The sequence below is a fragment of the Megascapheus bottae genome, chromosome 5, assembly GCF_031878675.1.
Source record: "Megascapheus bottae isolate mThoBot1 chromosome 5, mThoBot2.hap1, whole genome shotgun sequence".
Classification (NCBI taxonomy): Eukaryota; Metazoa; Chordata; class Mammalia; order Rodentia; family Geomyidae; genus Megascapheus; species Megascapheus bottae.
The window spans coordinates 64,298,096-64,319,266 of NC_143513.1; the positions used below are offsets into that span (position 1 = coordinate 64,298,096).

Here is a 21,171-nt window from a genome sequence, read left to right on the forward strand (position 1 = left end):
GAAGAACTAGGCTTTAAGTTGCTAGTGCAGCTGTCAACTAATAACTATATAGAAAGATTGTTCCTAAATCTGGTACGTTAAGACTTTAATAATATAGAAAACATGTTTATGTCTAAGTGAAGATAATTGATGTAACCAGTTACATCAATTAAAAAAAAACGAATGAAATAATCTGGGTATACAACGAAAGCTCAACCTTATTTCAACCCAGTACTAAATGACAGAAGTATCCCATGATAGCCAAATGCTTGGGCAATATTGGATGACTGCCATCACTGAGCCAAAACACCATCACATGCTCAGTCAGAGGTTGGCTCCTCAGAGTAAGCCAGCTTTTGTGGCCAGTGATGGACTCGGGATACTGGTAGCTTCTATCAACACTCAGATGGGTCTATGAGAAAGGGAGAGATGTTATCATAAATCTTCCAGAAACAAAGGACTCTCAAAAAAAAACCCCAAAAATAAATAGGAAAAGAAAACAAGGATACAGTATTACGGTGCATGGAAAAGAACTGAATAGTTTATATTCATGAGATCCTTTTCACAGATGTGTGGCAAGACCCACAGTCAATTTAAATATGGCATAGTAACTCTTCTGTTAAGTGAGGAAACCCATGCAGGCCAAAATTCTGCTTATTCTAAAACAATGGTTTCCCAAACACATCTTTCAATTGTAATAAAAATGTATTATACTCAAATAATGCATACATCAGATTCAAATAATTTTAAGTACAAACATAGCCTATCTTACTAGATAGTATTTTAAGACCTTACTGTGGCATTGGGAATTAAACTCCAGGTCTCATGTTTGCCCTGTCCTGGGCCCTTCTGTTTTTCAGATTTAGCTCTGGCTAGCTGAGTCAGGAACCACACCTAGCTTGTTAGAGATGCAGTCTTCTTAACTTTTGCCTGGACTAATCCAGAAGCATATCCTCCGTTTCTGCCTCATCTTCTGGAAACAAGGTTTATAAGTAGGTATCACCATACTAGCTGTTTCTTTGGTGTGTGGTTAAGTGTACTTAATATGTAATGAGAAAAGTATAATCTCCTATCTATCTATCTATCTATCTATCTATCTATCTATCTATCTATCTATCTTAAGCCATGGTAGATGTACCTGGATGTTTTATTCTAAACTTTTGAATAGGTTCCCATGGGATGAACACATGTAACGCAAGCAGATCTTAGTATTAGCTATGAAGTAAGATCTGTGTCACATTCCTAAGAGGTGATTCTACCACATCTTTTTCCCAGTGGTTTCCAAAAAAGGCAGTATTTTTAATATAGCCATCAAAAGAACAAGACTTTGGTCATTTATGCTTTAGAGACAAAATGTATGTCCATAAAATGTGCAAAGAAAAATCTTCCATTTTCCACTGATTATTTTATGTTATACTATAAATAGACCTAAACCACTCCACTTGTCCTTCAGGGGCTTGTTCCTAAAGCAAAGTCATTTCAGGAATCCCTGCTGACTAGAGAAATATGATGTGATGGCTCATTTCTGAGGCATCTTTTTCTTCAAAATCTTCTTAAAGTTTTGCTTTAATACATTCTTGAAAGTGTTCCTTTTTGGACAACAGAAATGACTTTTTAACAACATACTATTCTTGAAATGTTTGTTGAATTTGGCTAAAGCTCTTCAAGGAATTCTGTGGCATCCTACACTCTGGATTCCATAACTGTTTGATCTCTAGACACCCACTTGTGCCAGGGCCAGTGAAACAGAAGGTTCTATTTATCACAAAATACATTTCCTGCTTCAAGCAAACACTATCTTTTATGATATTGTTTATTGTTTATTAAAAGCTACTTTGTCACATACGAACTGCTGTATTTGGCACTTACCGAAGCTACTGATAAACTGCTGTTATTATTGTTATATAGCAATCTTCAACCTTTTTGGTATGTGAAGAGAGATCCAGTTTGACCTTGCAGTGTGAGTGTTCCGAACACCGGCAGTGGCTTCCCAGGAGCTGCTGAGCAGCTGTTCTATTTCCCAACAGAACAGGGTGTAACATTCTTTGCTTACCATGTTTATTTAATGGCACACTCTAACTCTCAAGGCAGGCCGTCTGTTGGAAACTCTGACCTTTATCACTAAATGCTGTGGGGTTTGTTTGTTTTGTTTTTGTTTTTGCTATATTCTCCAATTTAAGTTTGAAAATGTAATCTCTCATACAAATAAATAAAACCACGCTATTTTGTACTATTTGGGTCAAATTAATTTTATTATGCTCTATGATGAATTGCCACCAGTGCATCATCCTATTCACTATACATTTCAAAAAAAATTCACATACTAAACAAAATTTCAGGTGATAAATGGAAATGATTGAAAATCTTCATGAATCTCATACATACAGTATGTGGCTAGCTAAAATTGTCTATCACATAGCATTTAGATAGAAAAAGCCTCATGCTAGTTTGTTAAATGCAAAGGCTACCGGACAATCATTCAGCTGGATTATACGTGGGAGGCTTTCAGACAAAGCACAGGTATGATGCCACCCCAAGTGCAAGACAGTGGAGGACTGGAACATGCAACCTTACACCTTACTTGGTAAAGTGCTTTAGTCTTCATGCCCAGACTGAACCCCACAGTTACTGTGTTTCAACTAACAGTAATTTAGATGGTACAGTAACACATCTTTTCTACTTTGAGGAAAGAGAGTTAGCTCAATTACCTTTGGCAATAAATATTATTATATACGTGGGGTTTCCAACTCAAATGTTATTATACTCCAAGAATTGACATCCAATCTTCAGAGAAGCTTCTGGTAAATTCTCAAATTGGCTGGAAAATCCTAAATCCTTGGCTATAAGAGACATTTTAAGTTGGCATTATCTTAAAGACACTGTAGGAAATTTTAGACATCTTTTATAATGTAAAGAAGAAAAGTAGCTCATTATTACTTATCTAAAATAATTAGGATGTCTCATTTGCCATGAGCACAAACTCCTAATTTTACTGATTAGTTGTCCAGCCTCATCCACACAGTCACTGAGCTCAAGCCACAATAAGTGACAGTAAGCGGAAAACAGCTTTTAGCAGCAAAGAGCACTGTTTGTACAGGAAACAAAAATGTAGAATCTTTCCCATGTGCTTAAATTACTTTTTCAAGGAAGGTAACATTCCTTGAATAACTTAAAACTATTTTACTGCACTACTTACTGCTTTCAGTAACTAAACCTTTTAAATTATTTTATGATAACTAGATGCATGATCACAAGCAATTATGTGATAAACTGGTTAAAATTCAAGCCACATCTTGCAGGTCCAGCCTGTCAAGATCATGCCAATACTTGATTTTGGTAGGTACAATTCTAGATAGCATACTTTTTAGTTGGATATGTGTCTATAATAATGAAATACATTTGAAACTACATTCTGCTTATGACTCAATGTGAGAAAAATATATATTTAAATCAGATAATTTTCTACCTGAAACTCAAAGTAGGTAGGTGTGATAATTAGCACTATAAATATGAAATAATCACCATTAGGCAGATTAGTGCACTGTAGAAAAAAGGAAACCCTAATTTTAACACACCATATAGGATGCATAACAAATGTGTAAGTTGTAAAATTTTATTTAAAAAATCTATTAAAATCAGTTATGTGTTTCAGTAAATTTGACATTGGGACCATTAATCTTTCAAGAAAAAAACGTAATACTTCCCCTGATATTTGACAAAATTCTTGAGAAATTGCCCAAACAAAAATGATTTATATAGTGTCTATCTTTGCCAACATATTTTCTCTTTGTGGTTGGTATTTCTGAGTACCTCAAACTGTACAAACTGTAAAGTAAAAGCATTTATTTCCATACTATTAAAATAATGTTTTGATAACATTTTAATCAAACACTGGAGTTAACCATATTGGCTATGAAGCAGGAAATTATCCCAGAAACCTGCAAGACTCCAACTTAAATAATTTCTCAGAATAATACCAAAAATATATTTCAACTTTTTACCAAAAAGGGCCTGCCACATTTGCTATAGCATAAAAAACAGCCTCAAAAACAAGACTCCTGTGACTTCAGCCTGCAATGCCACTGTTAAGCCAATACAGGCAATATGATTCCAAGAAGAGCATTGCCATACTACTCATTTGTATCTTTGTAGTCATTTTATGCATATGCTAAAATTTGAAAAACTGCAGTGTAGTGATATCTAGAACTGTGCAATGCATCAGCTTCAACATTCATATGTAGCCTTGTATTCCAAATGAAGGGACTAGAGAAACCGAAATTTACATCACTTTAAAAAGAATGTAGTGCTATACTAGATTTTAATAAGAAAATTTAGGTACAGAAAAAGTAGGGTATGAAAATAGTGTTTTCCTTCTGGCATTATAACTAAATTACATTAAGGTTTATTGTCAGTCTCACATATAATATTTAATTAAACTCCTCTGTTGATGGAATGAAAAATATTCACAATAAGTGAGCATTCTGGTGTAAACTTGCACACAATAACAGGGAGTAGATTATGACAAACCTTTACAGATTAAATGAGGTATTGCACAGATTAATTAAAAAAAAGCAAAAAGGCAACAAAAATATACAGCAAATTGGTAGAACATTTACATGATAATTTTACAGAATCCATAGACAGAAAGTAGTGTTTAGTATTTCACCGTAAAAATATATATGAATATATATATATAATATATAGATCAGTCTTCCCATTCATCATCATCCTCAAAATCTTCTTCATCATCTTCTTCATCATCCTCATCTAGAACAAAATTATTAAGACAAATAATTAGTACATTATACAGTGCTGGGTGCTGGTAGCTCACATCTGTAATCCCTGCTACTCAGGAGATTGAGATTTGAACAGAGTAATTCAAAGCAAACTTAGAAACAAAGACTAATCACTCAAGAGCTGTAATGTTTCTGAACTGTGGTTCAAGTGATTAGTGCCAGACTTTGAAAAGCTAAGGACAGAGCCTAAAGTCCTGAGTTTCAGTCCCAGGATTCCGTCAAGATATTCTGCTAGAGAACAAACAGACTGTTCTTAAGGGCAGCAATTTTATTAAACATACCATATAGCTCAATCAGCAAGTTACTTGATTAGCAGAGAAAATAGTAACAAAGACAGTCATAAAAAAATAAAAGAAAAAGAACTTCAAACAGTCAATTTTATTCTGGGTGTTAGTGGCTCATGCCTATCAGGAGGCTGAGATCTATGATTCAAATGGCAAACAAATCCAGAAAGACTCCAATTATTCAGGAGAAAGACAGCCCTGGAGATGCGGCTACATTAAGTGCCAGTCATGAACAAAAAACTGTAAAAACACCGGTCTAGGAGTTCAACATGGAGTCCAGACACACACATACACAACTCTGCATGCAAAATACCTGAAGAATGAATGGCTTTGCTCCTTTTTTGCATCACTTCCATCAGTGCACCCACAATTCCTGAAGTGGGTGCAGGTGTGGGAGGTGTAGACTCTTGGCCATCAGACACCTTGAACAAGAAATTAGCAAAGCTCAACTATAAATCCTCAGCAACGAGTCTTGTTATCAACATATGGTCTTAGAATCACATTTCAGAGAAAATTTAAAGGAGGAAAAGAAAATTTGCGAGCCAAATATGGGACTAAATTAAATGGAGAAATGGTTTTCTTTATTTCATAATATGTAAACCATCAGTACATTTGGCTGGGCACTGGTGGTTCATGTCTATAACCCTAGCTACTGAGGAGGCTGACATCTGAGGATCGTGGTTCAAAGCCAGCCTGAGCAGAGAAGTTCCTGAGACTCTTATCTCCAATTAATCACCAGAAGACCAAAAGTGGCACTGTGCCTCAAGTGGTAGAACACTAGCCTTGAGCTGAAGAGCTCAGGGACAGCATCCAGACCCTGACCAAAAAAAAAAAAAAAAAAAAAAAAGTCTTGAGAAATACTCTTATATCTGGACTACTTCTACTCATTCTTAAAGTGTGAGATGATAAAACTTTAAAACTGCTTTATTGGGCCGGGAGTTTGGCCTAGTGGTCTAAGTGCTTGCCTAGCATGCATGAAGACCCGGGTTCGATTCCTTGGTACCACATACAAAGAAAAAAGCCGGAAGTGGTGCTGAGGCTCAAGTGGCAGAGCTCTAGCCTTGAGAAAGTCCAAGGACATTGCTTAAGCCCTGAGCTCAAGCCCAGGACTGGCAAAAAACAAAAAAACAAAAAAACTGCTTTATTGCAGGATATAATTTTATGAACCTAGGATAATACTGTTATTCACACTGGTGGGAGTCATATTTAAGATAATCTAAGAACAAAGTATATTCTATGAGAAAACACAGCTTTACACCTTTGAGTAGTTGCATATCATATAATATAAAATTATATTTAAGGGGCCAGGAGTTTGGCCCAGTGGTAGAGTGCTTGCCTAGCATGCATGAAGACCGGGGTTCGATTTCTCTGTCCCACATACATAGAAAAAAGCCAGAAGTGGTGCTGAGGCTCAAGTAGTAGAACGCTAGCCTTGAGAAACTCCAAGGACAGTGCTCAGACCCTGAGCTCAAGCCCTGGACTCGCAAAAAAAAAAAAAGAAAAAATTACATTTAAAATGTATACATTATATTTTCAAAAAAATCTTATTCATTTCTTATTTAACCAGCAAAAATGCCTTATGGAGGGATGTTTCAAGTGGTAGAAACTAGTATAGCTAGTACAAGACCTTCAGTTTAAAACCCAGTAACAAAAAGAAAAATAATTCTATTAGAACTCTGAATTTTCTGTGGAGTCTGGTTTTCACTACACTTAATTTCAGAACACAGAAACTTTGTAAATGCTCTAGACATTGATAGAGAAATATGGGCTACACACCTATAAGCATTTATTTAAATTAAAAAGATATGAATGATGGCTCACTCCTATAATAACCAGCTACTTAGGAGGAATATGGTTTCAGGCCAGCACTGGCAAGACTCAGCAAGTAGTAAGATCCTAATTCAAAGGACAGGCCAGGTATGGTTGTACATCTCTATTTTAGCTACAGGAGAGGCACTGATAAGGGGATAACAGTCTAAGGCTGGACCAGAAAAAAGTGTTGGACTTCTCTGAAAATCAACAAAGTAAAAAAGGGCTCAAAGTATTATTCAAGTGGCAAAGTACCTGCTGACCATGTACTATAAATAAGCACAGAATCCCAAACCCCAGTACCACCCCTAAAACAGACAAACAAAAACAGAGCCGGACACGGTGCCTCAGGCCTATAATCCTAGCTACTCAGGAGGCTGATATCTGAGGATCAAGGTTCAAAGCCAGCCTGGCACAAAAGGACCCGAAACTCTCCAATTAACCCCTTGGCTCAAGGGTAGGGCGGCAGCCTTGAGCTGAAGAGCTCAGGGACAGTTACCAGGCCGAGCTGAAGCCCCATGACACCCCTCCCCACAAAATCTTAAAATTAAAAAAGGATCTAAAGTGAACAGGCGTCTTACTTACAGATTTCAGCTGAATGCCCTGCCGTATCTGGTCTAAAAGCGCGTCCCTTCCGGAGCAGGACACTGGCCGACTGTTCTGCTCCACTTTTTTCAGCTGAGCACCCTCTCTGATTTGATCGAGAAGAGCCGCTTTGTTTCCTGCAGGCGATGGAGCCTGGTGGTCCCCTTCGGAAGGGAGGCCAGGTGGAGGCGGTGGCCCGGGCGGGGGCGGAGGCGGAGGCGGCGGGGGTGGTGCCACGGAGGAGGCGGTGGACAGGGGTGGAGGGGGTGGTGGGGGCCCTGAAGGTGCTGAAGAAGGAAGAGCCGGGGGTGGAGGAGGATACATCCTGTTGGGTGGGGGTGGAGGGGCGCCCACGCCAGGCCTGGACGGGGGCGGCGGAGGGGGTGCAGCGGTGGGCGCTCTGGAAGGCGGTGGGGGCGGAGCACCTCTTCCCCGGGCGGGAGGAGGAGGAGGGCCGGAGCTGTGTGGAGGGGGAGGCGGTGGCGGTGGCCCCCCTCTGGATGGTGGTGGCGGCGGAGGCGCTGGGAACAAGAAACAAAACAGAGCGTACAGTAAAACAATTCACGTTCATACGTAGGATATGAAAGTTTCACATTCACATTTTCATTTTACAGACATCTGAGCAGAGGGCATCTTAACCTTTTTCTTTGAAATATTCTTTTCTGCTGTCCGGGGCTTGAACTCAGGTCCTGGGCACTGTCCCCGAGCTGCTTTGTACTCAAGGCTCGTGCTCTACCACGCCACTTGTGGCGTTTTCTGGGTGGTTTACTGGAGATAAATGTCTCACGGGGTTTCCAGCACGAGCTGGCTTAGAATCACCATCCTCAGATCTCAGCCTCCAATAGCTAGCATTAGAGGCCGGAGCCACCAGTGCCTGGTGAAATAATCTGAAGATTACTTTTCTACTGTTCCTTGAAAAATACTAGTTGAAACAGTAGCATTTAATGTTTAGAAATCAGTAACATTTACTTTGCATCGTTTAAAAAGTGTTAGAATGAATGCCTTCACTCTTTAAACAATGAAGCACATTTATGCTTTCTTTCATAGTATCATTTCAGATTCTAATTTTACAGTGTCTTAAAACTTACTAGTAATGAACTAAAATTAGAATATAGTATTTTTTCATTTTAAGATACAAAATTTCATTATATAATTTATATGTGAATTTTTATTTTATGGTATTAAGGTAGGTTGGTTTATAGCACAATTGATCCATTAATTAGGAAATCTGAACTGATTACTATCAAATTATGAAATTTATAAACTGCTGAAGTTATTAACAAAAAATAACTTTTATCCCAGTAGTATTTCAATTGAAAATATAAATATAATAAATTCAAAAGTACAGCAAAATGAAAATATATTAGAGGATATAATCTTTAAGTACTAAATCGTATTTTATTGCCATGTATGGAGACATGATTTTATCAACTTCATTATTTCTCCATTCTTTCAAAGAATGACAGAAAAAGCTCTTTTAAGAGGGATTTTATTTATTTATTTTTGCATTTTTTTATTGTAATTAGTAAAGATAGAAGGTGCATTAATTCACATACATTGATACCCTTTCACATGTCTTGGTACCCATTTCCCTCCCTCCCCCCATACTCCTCACCCTTAAGAGGGATTTTATAATCGGTAATAGCCTTTTGTGTCTACAAATACGAAGTATAGTCTGATATTAAGAATATTCCTAGTCACCTATTCAATTCTAAGTACCCACCTTAATCATAAACAGTAAGCTTAGGTGATCAGTCATACCCTCACTTCTAAAATGAATATGTTACCTTCTGATTTCATTTGGGACAATCATGCGTACATTACAAAATTTATAATCAAATATAATCAGAAACATAGATTGAAACATGAAGACCCAAACTTACATGGTTATTGTCTCCAGTCATATACACATTTCAAATTACTACTAATGTACAGCTGAAAGTAGCAGGTATGCCATTACAGTGGGACATTCCTATGATCTATGCTGAAAGTATACTATAGCTTTATCTGGGCATTATAGCTACAGTTCATTTGGTTTCGTTTTAAAGCTGCAGTCATACTTGTTAAAAGCATAGTCCTTTTCTAATATATTTTCAACCAAACTGCAACTAAGGTAGGAAATGGTATAGGTGTATAGCACTATGCACATTACGAATACAAAAGTACACCACAGTTTACATTTCAAATAGCAGTAATATTTATCTAGATTGGCATTTTTATGATACACAAATATGTTACTTAAAAAGATGACTCAGCAGACCAGGAGTGTGGCCTAGTGGTAGAGTGCTTGTCTAGCATGTCCAAAGCCTGGGATTCTATTCCTTGGTACCAAATACACAGAAAAGGCCAGAAGTGGTGCTGTAGCTCAAGTGGTAGAGCACTAGCCTTGGGCAGAGATGCTCAGGGACAGTGCCTGGGTTTAAGCCCGGGGACTGGCAAAAAAAAAAAAAAAAGACTCATACTATTTTATTACATATGATACTAAATAACCATGGTTTCAAGCTCTTTTGAACATGCATTCGATTTATATACTGGGATCCAGGTTCATTCATCAGAGACTAAAAATCATTGCTCAAGAGCTCAGGGAGTCTTTAGTTATAAAGAACAAACTGGCATCCAGTGTTACTGCTGTACAAGCTCATCCTTTGTTTTCTTGAAATGTGACTATGTTTTCTTTAAAAAACAAACAACTTGGGCCTGGAGCATAGGCTAGTGGTAGAGTGCTTGACTAGCATGCATGAAGCCCTGGGTCCGATTCCTTGGTACCACATACACAGAAAAGCTGGAAGTGGCACTGTGGCTCATATGGCAGGGTACTATTTTTGAACAAAAAAGTGTCAAGTGTCAAAGGGCAGGGTTCAGGCCCTGAGTTGAAGCCCCAGGACTGGCTCACACACACACACACACACACACACACACACACACACACACGCACACAAACTCATTAACAATATACAGCTTTTATAGACTGTTTATCTCAACATAAAAAACAAAGTATGCAAAAAAGTTCTGTATCTCAAGGTAAAACAGCAAAATCATTATGACAAGAAAGGACAGATGGCAGTTAGATTTACATGCACAAAAATATTTGTCAAGAGAGGACAAACCAGTATAAGAAGTTCTGATATAGATTTTCAAAACTCTGATACCATGAAAGATCACAATTTTTAATCTTTAAAAAAATGGAATAAATGGGGACAATAAAACCACAAATGAAAACTTCCTATTATCAAAAAATTCAAGGAAAAAATTTATATTAAAAAATCTCTTGTTGAGGCATACAAACAAAAAAGTTGATATACTTCAAAACAGCCAAGGATTAATCAACATTAATATTAAAGAGTCCTGGTAAGAATGCTAGGGCTGGTGGTACATATCTGTCATTTTAGCACTTGAGAGACAAAGGCAGGAAGATTACAAAATTTAGTTCAACTTGAGGTACATGGTCCAGGGTGAGCCTGGGCTTCACAGAGATCCCATCTCAAAAAATAACTTAAAACAAATAAATGGGGTATTAAATAATTCCACAACAACTGATTTCATGTACTCTCATGAAGGTAAAACAAAAAAAAAAAACAAAAAATGTAATACAAAGTTAAGATAATGGAAATACTGAGAAGCCGCTGAGTAAACATTTATAGAACGGTGTGCTTCTGTTAATTCCCTTCTATTACCTAAGTGAATAAAAATGTAAAAATTCTGTACAGGTTATAGAAAAAAATGCCAAATATAAAAAGCAATCACAAAATAGTAAGTATAATTAGTAGTAATAAAATAGGTTATTGCTGGCCAAGCAGTGTTTTTATATAAAAACAGAAAATTCTAATAGGTTTCTAGACAAAATACTAAACTCTGAATCATGTAGAAATAATCTTTTAATTTTTAAGTGCATCTATATATCCTAACGATTAGAGATTAGAGAGTCAGAAAATACATATTCTACAATTTCTGAGAAATCAACACAGCACAGCATGCATCATTTAGAGCACATATTCAAGTAATATTCCATATACATACCACTCCAATGTGGTGGACCTACAGAACACATTATTATGAGTCAATGAACTTTAATCAACTGTATGAACTAAGTAACAAATCTGGCTGTTTTATGAATCATGACTGCAGGCTTTATAAAATAAGTATCAAGAGATTTAATTCAGTCATGTTTACAAAATACACTTTCAAGACAATTTCATTAGTTTCTTTTTTCATACTTTTGGAAATTAAATTATATGCTCTATCTACAAAAGATTTAGTAAATTATTCATCTGCCTTACATAAAACCACTTTTTGTTGTCTAACAAGTTCCACATTGAAATTCTGGTTACTGAATATATTTTGTTTTATATTCTGTTCTCAAAGTATGTTTTTCAATGTGTAAGATTTCTTGTTTCAGAGAATTTAAATTAAGAAAAAGCCTGCCTGAGTGTTTTTAAAACATGTAAAGTAAGAAACAGTTTAATACATGCTCTTAAAAACCTAAACTAGTTGCTTTTCTCTGCTGGGTATAGCCTTTGAGAGAATGCAAAAGCACAGACTGTAATAATGTCACAAATTACTTACAGCTTATACATTTAAAGGCCCCAATCATCACTAGTATGGTGTGCACAGTGAGAATGGAGAAAATAAGCTCTGAAAAACATTGTGTTCCTCCAAGACCATAATGGTCTTCCATTATCTAAGCATGCCAGGATGCATTAAAAAGAATGGCATTAAGTAGCGCGGGTGGTTCATGCCTGTCACATCTCAGGAGCCTGAGATGTGAGGATCATGGTTTGAAGCCAGGTTGGGCTGGAGAGACTGTGGAATCCTATTTCCAATAAACTACCTAAAAACTTGTAGTGGAGCTGTGGCTCAAGTGGTAGAGCACTAGCCTTGAGCAAAAAAAATCTCAGGGAGTGCCTGGAGTTGCTGCTGAAGACAGGCTCAAAGAAAACAAATAAACAAAAACCCAAAATGGAATAGTGCTATACTGTGCCCACAATGTGCTCTTTAAACCCCAGTTTGGAAATGTAGTATCATGCTAGTTTCAATGGAAGAAGCACTGTGTTTCCGCAACCATAATACGACCTTCCACTTGTTTATGTAGCTGTTTCCACAAGAGATTGTAAGACTTCTAAGAAGACAAACTTCTAAATATTCTGAGACTAGTTCAGTAGTAATGTTTAAATATATAAATGATGAATCATAATCAAAGTGAGGTAAGCATCAGCAGGAAAAAACAAAAAGGCAAATAAAATATAAACATTAAAATGACCAATTGGAGAACACATTGTCTGAAGATTGTCCTCTGTCTGTTATATTATAATAAGTATTTAAAAAGTGAGAAGAAAATTAGCCCCAAATGATCAAGCTATCAAAGTGATGACTTCCATTCTGAAAACATTTTTATTTGCATTGTGCTGTCATATTCATTAAGACATAACTTAAACGTGAGGTGCTTTGAGTGAAATTTCACATCTTAAAAGACTGAAATTTTTGTTCTCAAAAGAAAATTTTAACTTTATTTTAAAGTTTGTATTTCAACAGCAGTAAAAGTTTACCTTGTTTTTATTGTGAAAATGATGACATTATTGGTTACAAAGTGATTAAATTTAAATTATTACAACTGAGTTAGAACAAGAACAATTTCAATGGCTTTTGTTTCATTAAGTAAAATATATAGGTAATAGTAACTTCTTAGAAGAGCTGGGATATTCTGCATGGATTTTCACCAACTTAATATGAAAAAAATTATAAAAGCAATAAATAAACATTGCCAAGTCTTAAAATTCTCACCAGGCGTGGTGGCTCATGCCTGTAATCGTAGCTACTCAAGAGGATGAGATCTGAGGATCAAAGTTCAAAGCCAACCCAGGCACAAAAAGGATCCAAAAAGGACAAGAGACTCTTATGTCCAATTAACCTCTAGAAAATGGGAAGTGGGGCTTGGCTCAAGAGTAGGGCAGTAGCCTTGAGCAGAAGAGCTCAGGGACAGTGCCAAGGCCAAGTTCAAGCCCCACGACCCACAATACAAGATATAATATGCTGGGCCAAATTAGTTGTACATAACTTCAAGCATTCGGCAAATGGAGGGGTTCACATGAATGTATTCATATTTGCTATGAAACTTACTTCAGGAGCTCAGATGTATATGGATCAGTAGTATCACTTTGCTTACACAAAGCCCAAGGAGCCCAAGGAGCTCATCTCAGAATATTTACAAGGAAAAATAAAGATATTCAAGTGACTAATTAGAATAAAAGTTACCTTGCCTTCGGAGTTCATTTTTAACAGCTTCAACACCACCTGTTTTCTCAATAAAGTCATATATAACTTTTGATGTTTCTCTGTCTTTAAGTTGGGCCTCTGAGATCCCACACATATCGAAAAGATTCTTTAGTTCTGGATCCAAATTATTTAGCTACAATACATAAAAATAACTGGTAACTATAAAAAAAAAACCCTACAATTTTAATCATGACAACATTTATTATTCATGTATCCTTATGAAATGATTTTGTTTACAATTTTTAAAAAATGTTACAGTATTTAAATGGAAACCATAAACATTCCTATAAAAAACTTGAACAAACAAGAACCAAAGAAGCTATTTTATTTCATATATTTACCTGTCATCAAATAGAGGGTATCTCATTTAGATTTTTATCAACCCATTTGTAACTTTTATATACCTACCCTGTTAAGTAAGACTTGTTTCTTATCATGAATAACATACATGGAAAAACAATTTGGAACTGTGAAGAAAAGGACCTCCTAGGATCCCTCCTTGTCTAGTAGGTAACACAAAGTGGTATACAAGGTTTGAAGAATTATCTTTGTATTATATAATGAAAAGTTTTCCTGATACCCATCACAAATATTTTTCAAGTAGTTTCATCTATAAAATGACCAGCAAAAAACTTAACTTACCTGTATTCTCAAGTGGTAGGGTACGATCTGGGCAAGCAAGCTAAGAGAACTGGAGGCTCAAGCCCCAGTACAAAAAAACAAAAACAAAAAAAACCCAGCAAGGCTACTGAAATTCCAATTAATTTTTTTGCTTTAATATTTTTTTCTGTTGTTTTGTTTAGCTTGCTCTCATAGTATTACAAAATATTTTTTTTTGGAGGTGGGGAGAGTAAGGGAATTGGTACCAGAGTTTGAACTTAAGGCCTATGGGTTTTCAGCTTGTTTGCAAGCTGTGCCCTGCCTCCAGATAAGTTTTTATTGGTTATTTTGGAAGTAGAAATTCTGGACTCTTCTGCATGGGATGGCTTCAAACTATATTCCTCCAGATCTCAGTTTCCTAAGGATCTAGGATTAGAAGTGTGAGCCAATGGCACTTAGCCTAAAATAATGAATTATGAAAGTGCCAAAAAGAATAGGCAGAAAAACTCTAATTTATTACATACCTGAATATTCACAATTTGATCACACTATTTTCATATAATCTGAATGTACTCATTAAAGTTATAATTAACAAAAACACATTTAACTGAGTATTTAACTGAGATATATAGTTTAGAATTCAGAAACCTGGCTTTAAACAATAGTGAAGAGAGAATAATACTGTATTTACAAATGTTGGTAGTATATACACAAACATAAAGCATATTCAAATCAACAAAACAATCAAAAAATGATAATACAAACAAAAATTTACAGGAAAAGCAGATTAGTCCTCCAAATTTGGTATTAATAAATAGGACACGAAAAGATACTTACATCAAAGCCTGTATTTGGATCCCATCCAACATGTCCAATGTGCCTAAAACAGGAAAATAAAACTTATATAGGGGTTTACAACCTAACAGTATGAAATCCCTGACATAACTGGTTTAAAAGATATATATATACACACATATATATACACATCACACATATGTACAAGAGTAAGCCTATTTAGATTTTAGCCCCACTCCTATTCTAACAGAATCTTAACATTTTTTTGTGCAACTTCTTTGAACAGCTAGTGCTTTAACTGTCAAAATTCCAATAAGAATTTCAGTAATACAAGAGGACAAAAATTATACATTAAATTAGTAAAATAATGCATGTGGAAAATTAAAATACATATATATCACAGGTATCCCTTTACCTTTGCACAATGACAGTTTTACCTTTAGACAATACAATTTTCAAATACTACTTATAGGTCAAAGTGAGAAATCATCTTTATTCCACCAACTTGGAGATAAACAACTTTATTATCTCTTTTCTGATGGGAGAAAAACTGAGTCATAAAATGCATAGAACAAATTGGGCATGGGAGCACAAGCTTATAATTCGAGCACTAGGAGGCTTGAGTAGTACAATCAAGGATTTGAGGCAGCATCTGGCTACATAGCCAGATTCAGTCTCAAAAAGATCAAAGATTCACAAAACATCTACTGAGAAGCAAACAAACAAAACAAAACTCCAACAAATTCTCTAGTTTTCCAAAAGTGATGAATATATATACTGCTACAAACTAAAACAAAAATTTCTAACAACTTAAAAAATGAGCAGAAATGCTAAACAAAAATGAAGGCCAGATATAGTGGTAAATGTAACCCTAGCTACTTGAGAGGGTCAAGAGATAAAAGCAACATGGGAAGTATAGTAAGCCATGTCCCGAAATAAAAGAACAAGAGAATTATCTTACTGAAAATTGCTTGGCGTGCCAATATCGGCCTTGGTTAATCTCTTCTTTTTAGCTTTCCCCTTCTTCTTTTCTTTGGTATGTGAGATGTTGTTGACTTGTGGGCCATAAAATCTATTTGTTGTTATTTCTGGATTTTTTATGTCAACTGTAGCCATGGGTAGATTGGGACCTATAATAAAAGAAAAAGAAATAAAGAAAATAGATCTACTTTGTTTCATTAACTTTAACAAAAAATCTAGTCATCTTTATTGTAATTGTATCAGTCTGTGAATGAAAAGTTACTTATAAAACTACTGTTACCATTTTTTCCAAAATGGACAGACTTATGGCCAATCATATCTTCCTCTTAAGTACACATATAGAAGCACACAACTCAAACTTTAAAAGGTATAAACAAATAAATAAAAACATCCAACTGATGCAAAGATAACTGTAAATGTATCTCAAGCACCTTCAAATATTATCAGTAGCATCTTCAGGAGTGATTCTAAATGCTGTAGCACCCAGCTTGTTTTATAATTCACAAAAATATTCTTGCTGCTAAAGCAGAGTCTGAATACAACATAAGCTTACAAATTGTACTAAGGCCAGTAAATGCTCCTTAAACATCCTATTTTAACATACAAATTTGACAAGATCACCTTTCACCTCAAAGTTCTCTAAGATTATTCCATTAAGGACAAAACTTCAAATTATATAAAAATATAACTACACTTTAAAGACAGTTAGCACAGGAAGGCTGAGGAGACTGGCATGTGGATTTTGATCAGTTGGGTTCCCTATACCCAAACTTTGTGCTAATAATTTGGTTTTATGCTCAACATCTGTGTTCCTTGTGGGAGTCTGGAATCATAGTTGTGTGCTAGGCAGAAGATCCCTATGAAAATACTGGGTATGGATTTGTAAGGAAATGGAAAGACTTAGAAAAAATCATATTAAGTGAAGTAAGCCGGACTCAAAGGAACATAGGCTCAATGGTCTCCCCCTCATTTGTCATAATCAGTAGAAACTTTGGGCTCTTCTAGCAGAGATTTACAGTAGAACAAAACCTAGATACATAAGGCCATATGGTATGACACTTAGTGAAAGGATCTCCAGGATATAGAAACAAAAGCCATAGAACGAGTGATAGCTGTCCTTAATGTACTATGTTATCTCTCATCTCATTTGCTGTCCCTTGGTTATCTCATATTGTTACAGTATTTCACCTTGTTATCTGATATATTGTATATATGTGTATTTGGTTATTTGAAATTGGATAGGGAAGGGGCGGAAACAAGACGAGGGGTGGGGGTGGGGGAGGGAAATGGGGACCAAAACATGAGAAAGGGTATCAATGTATGTGAAGTAATGCACCTTCTATCTGGTGAATATAATGTAACCCTTCTATTAATTACAATTAAAAATATATGGGAAAAAAAGGAAAATACTGGGTATGGAACTGCTACTGAACATGTGTAATACTGCCATACAGTTCATTAGCGGAGGAATGAAGTGTAATGGCCATAAGTTTGAAATGGTTCTAAAGCCTACTTATCAAAAGTGAGTGTAGAAAAAAGATGGTAATATTTATAAGGCACAGTCATCTTAAACTTAAAAGACAAAATTTGGTAATAGAGACATAAGTCTTTTCTAGACATTTCATTTTATTCTCCTTATGACATTAAATTCATCCTGAGAACACCATCTAAGTAAATACATAACAGAGAGGGCTGCATTCCTCCTTTATCTAAAAATAGTCAAATGATAAAGTGAGAACAAATGTCTTAAAGGATTTTAAAATATTCTTGCAAAAGCAGATCTTTCTAGTTAATTTTACACCTAAAAGAACAACCTAAGTTTCCTTTTAATTTCCCAAGGTAACAGAGTTGACAAATAGGTGGCGAAGAGGCCTGTGATGGTGGTAACCAATGGAAGTAAAACAAACCACTGCAAACTAAAATGTGAAACTGACCAGTAAAGAAATTCAGGAGTTAGGAAGGAAGAAAAAGTGAATTTCAGGAATAAATGTAACTTCTATGTAAAGTGTTATTAGTACTTATAATGTGAAAGTGTCTGAAAAATGTAAAATCTAAATGAGGAGCTAAGACAAAGAGTACCCCAATGAACACTGGGGATATGGTAAAGATGTCTGCTACCATCTAGTGGTAATGTCCAACATGCTCAAAAATAATGGTCTCTTGAGCTAAGAGCTCCAGGACAGTGCCCAGGCCGAGTTCAAGCCTTATGACCCACAAAAAAAAAAGTCTCCACTAATGAGATAGCCAGGGTAAAAAAAACCAAATAGATATGAACCTGTATTAGTATTATATTATATATTCATTTTTAAGGTGCATGTAATGTGGAAATGTGTTTATATATCTCATAAATAAAATATTGACAGTATCAACTGTATAATGTTGATCTTTACAATACAGTATTAGAAAGAAAACAAATTTCTTTGTTTAAACAAAAAAATTGGAGACAATAGCATCCAAGGATTAAACTATAAAGTTAAAGAATAAAAACAAATGCAATCTGAGGAAGACAATACATCTGATTATGAGTGCTTGTTCCGGTTACATTCCCTTTCAAAATAAAGGTCCCTGGAATGACGTAGGGTCAAGGACCTCATTCAAATGTGATAAAACCCAAGAAGTCTCTCTCTCCAGAGGAAAGAATATACACAATTTAAAAACTTATCACATAGTTTCAGAAAGGCCATAGAGATCCAGAATGATAGGTCACGGTATTATTCTTTGTATCTGGTATTCAACCCTCAAGTAAAAAAGTAAATGATTCTGTTATACTTGTTCAATACCAAACTAAAGAGGGCTATACGCAGGTACAATCAGTTGTAAACACGCCTTCCTTTTTTAAAAGGGCTGCACAAAAAATAGAATTGTGAAATATTTTTAAATAAGGAAAAGATGTCTTAGATGTCTTTTTAAGACAAACTTACAAATGTGCAAGATAAAATAATGCCTTAGGGAAGATTTTGTTTTTAAATTGTCAATACATTTGTAGTATGAAGGGGATGCACTGTGATATTTCACACATACACATAGTGCACTTACAACAAACTCATTCCCTCAACCTATTCCCAGTCTTCATCCCCACTGTTTCAGGTATTTAGTGAACTTTGAGACTAAATTGTAGTTTTTAAACTTGTCCAATTTGTGAATTTAAAATGAAGTGCCAGTTTCCTTCAACCTCTATATTATTTCTTTCTTGCTAGAAATACAAAAACAAAACAGTAGGTTTCATGCCTCTCAAACGCCGTTCATTAACTTTAAGCAAGGACATAATAAAGCATAATATTTTAAAATCAAGTTCTAAATACTAGGTGTTAGTATATAGTATACTACAAGAACTAAACTGCAATTTAAAATCTTCTGTCAATACTTATATAAAAAGCTTACCATTTGGAGGTTCTCGCCTTTTCTCTGTTAGAAAATAAATTAGAATATTATTAGACTTAAGAACACAACCACCACAAAAAAATTAAATTTTCTTACACTGTTACATTCCTATTGACATACAAGTGGGTTAAGGAAAATATTTCTGAATAATTGACATTTAATCAGATCCCAAATGTCAAGTGAGGAAAGACCCAATGGCAAAGGAAAAATAGCATGTAATAAAGACTGAACTAGAATAAACCAAGGGAATGAGTAGTACAAGGAGAGAAGTCAGCAGGAATCAGGGAAGGTTCCACTACCCATGACTTAAAATGGAAAATTGCATTTTGTATTTCACAATTTCACAGGAAGCTTGAGGCAAATAACACGATTGTGTTGAAAATTATTCTGGTTTCTACGTGGAAAACAAATAGTAGGAACACACACATAGCACCAGGGAAACTACCCAAAAAACATGATGGTAATTCAGGTGACAATGAGAGGCTTGGGTTAAATCAGAGGGTACGAAACCCAGATTTACGACATTATGTTTAATGACAGAGGATTTTACACTGATAGAATTAGGTGAGATCATGGTGGGCTTCAGATTAATAAGATAAGGAAGAGGAACAAAGAAGGAACCTACTGAATGGTACTAGGGTTCCAAAAGGGAAAACAAGAGTATTTTGCTTAAACACATTAAGTCTGAAGGCTTTTCTGACATTAACTTGAGGAGATTGCATGTATAGAGAGGTAAAACTTTGGGAGTCATTAGCATATAGGGGGACAGGGCAGGCAAAGACTAAAAAGTCATATTCAATTAAACAGGGGAAAATCTGAATTAATAAGCTTGCATTTATGTCCTTACATACCATGTTTATTCAGGTCTAAACCTAATTTGGCTTAAAGAAACTTCCAAGGTATTTGAAGAATTACAAACAAATATAATTTTTATATTTTAAAAAATGCAAATTTTCTGAACTTGTAACTCCTACATAGCTACTATAATATTAATGTATAAATAACCATGTAATCATGAGTCAATAGGATCTTTTTGGTGGACAAATAAAATTAGGAATTCAAACTAGGATAAAGTAAGTCCTCTTCATTTCCAAGGGGCTGCTATCTCTTTATACAAAGCAACAATATTTCTTAAATTAATAGGTAAAACAAAGCTTTGAGGTCTCTGAATTAACTATACATCAACTATTGCCTGTATCAAAACAGTAGTCACTGACAATGTGTCAAATCAATGGTTACAGCTGGGCTTCAATAAAATGTTATGTACATTAACAGCCACATCTTTTTCCAAGCTGAGTATGCTGGCTCATTTTATGTACAAAAAAAGAAAAGAAACAAGATGACTGGGAGCGGGTGGGGGGAGGAAAAGGGAGACGAAAACATGAGAAGGGGTATCAAAGGTTCGAGAAGTAATGTACTCATTACCCAACAAATGTAACTGTAACCCCTCTATACATTATCCTGGCAATAAAATACAATAAAAAAAACTAAAATTTAAATTTAAAAAAAAAGAAAGAAAAGAAAAAGAAAAAAGAGGAGGTTACCAGACTTCCTTTGTCGTCGGCCCAACAGGTCTGTAACTGCTTTTCGAAATTTTTTTGCTTCTTCTTCATTGGCAAAATTAAGAGCAACTTGACAAGTCTAAAATATTTTCAATAAAAAGGACAACAATAAAAAACATGAATTTAGCT

The 21,171-nt window shown here is 35.4% G+C and overlaps 1 protein-coding gene across 1 annotated transcript in view; it reads right to left on the reverse strand.

Moving 5' to 3' along the window:
* Positions 1-2,208: 2,208 nt before the first annotated feature.
* Positions 2,209-21,171, reverse strand: part of Wasl (WASP like actin nucleation promoting factor) — a 48,957-nt gene continuing 29,994 nt past the window's right edge. The window contains exons 4-11 of the mRNA XM_090333229.1: positions 21,025-21,121; positions 19,481-19,504; positions 16,080-16,248; positions 15,161-15,203; positions 13,703-13,856; positions 7,454-7,974; positions 5,373-5,481; positions 2,209-4,746 (exon numbers count right to left, since the gene is read on the reverse strand). Of these exons, the coding sequence (XP_090189355.1) occupies positions 4,685-4,746; positions 5,373-5,481; positions 7,454-7,974; positions 13,703-13,856; positions 15,161-15,203; positions 16,080-16,248; positions 19,481-19,504; positions 21,025-21,121 (1,179 nt within the window). The 3' untranslated portion in view covers positions 2,209-4,684. The remainder of the gene's footprint in view (positions 4,747-5,372; positions 5,482-7,453; positions 7,975-13,702; positions 13,857-15,160; positions 15,204-16,079; positions 16,249-19,480; positions 19,505-21,024; positions 21,122-21,171) is intronic.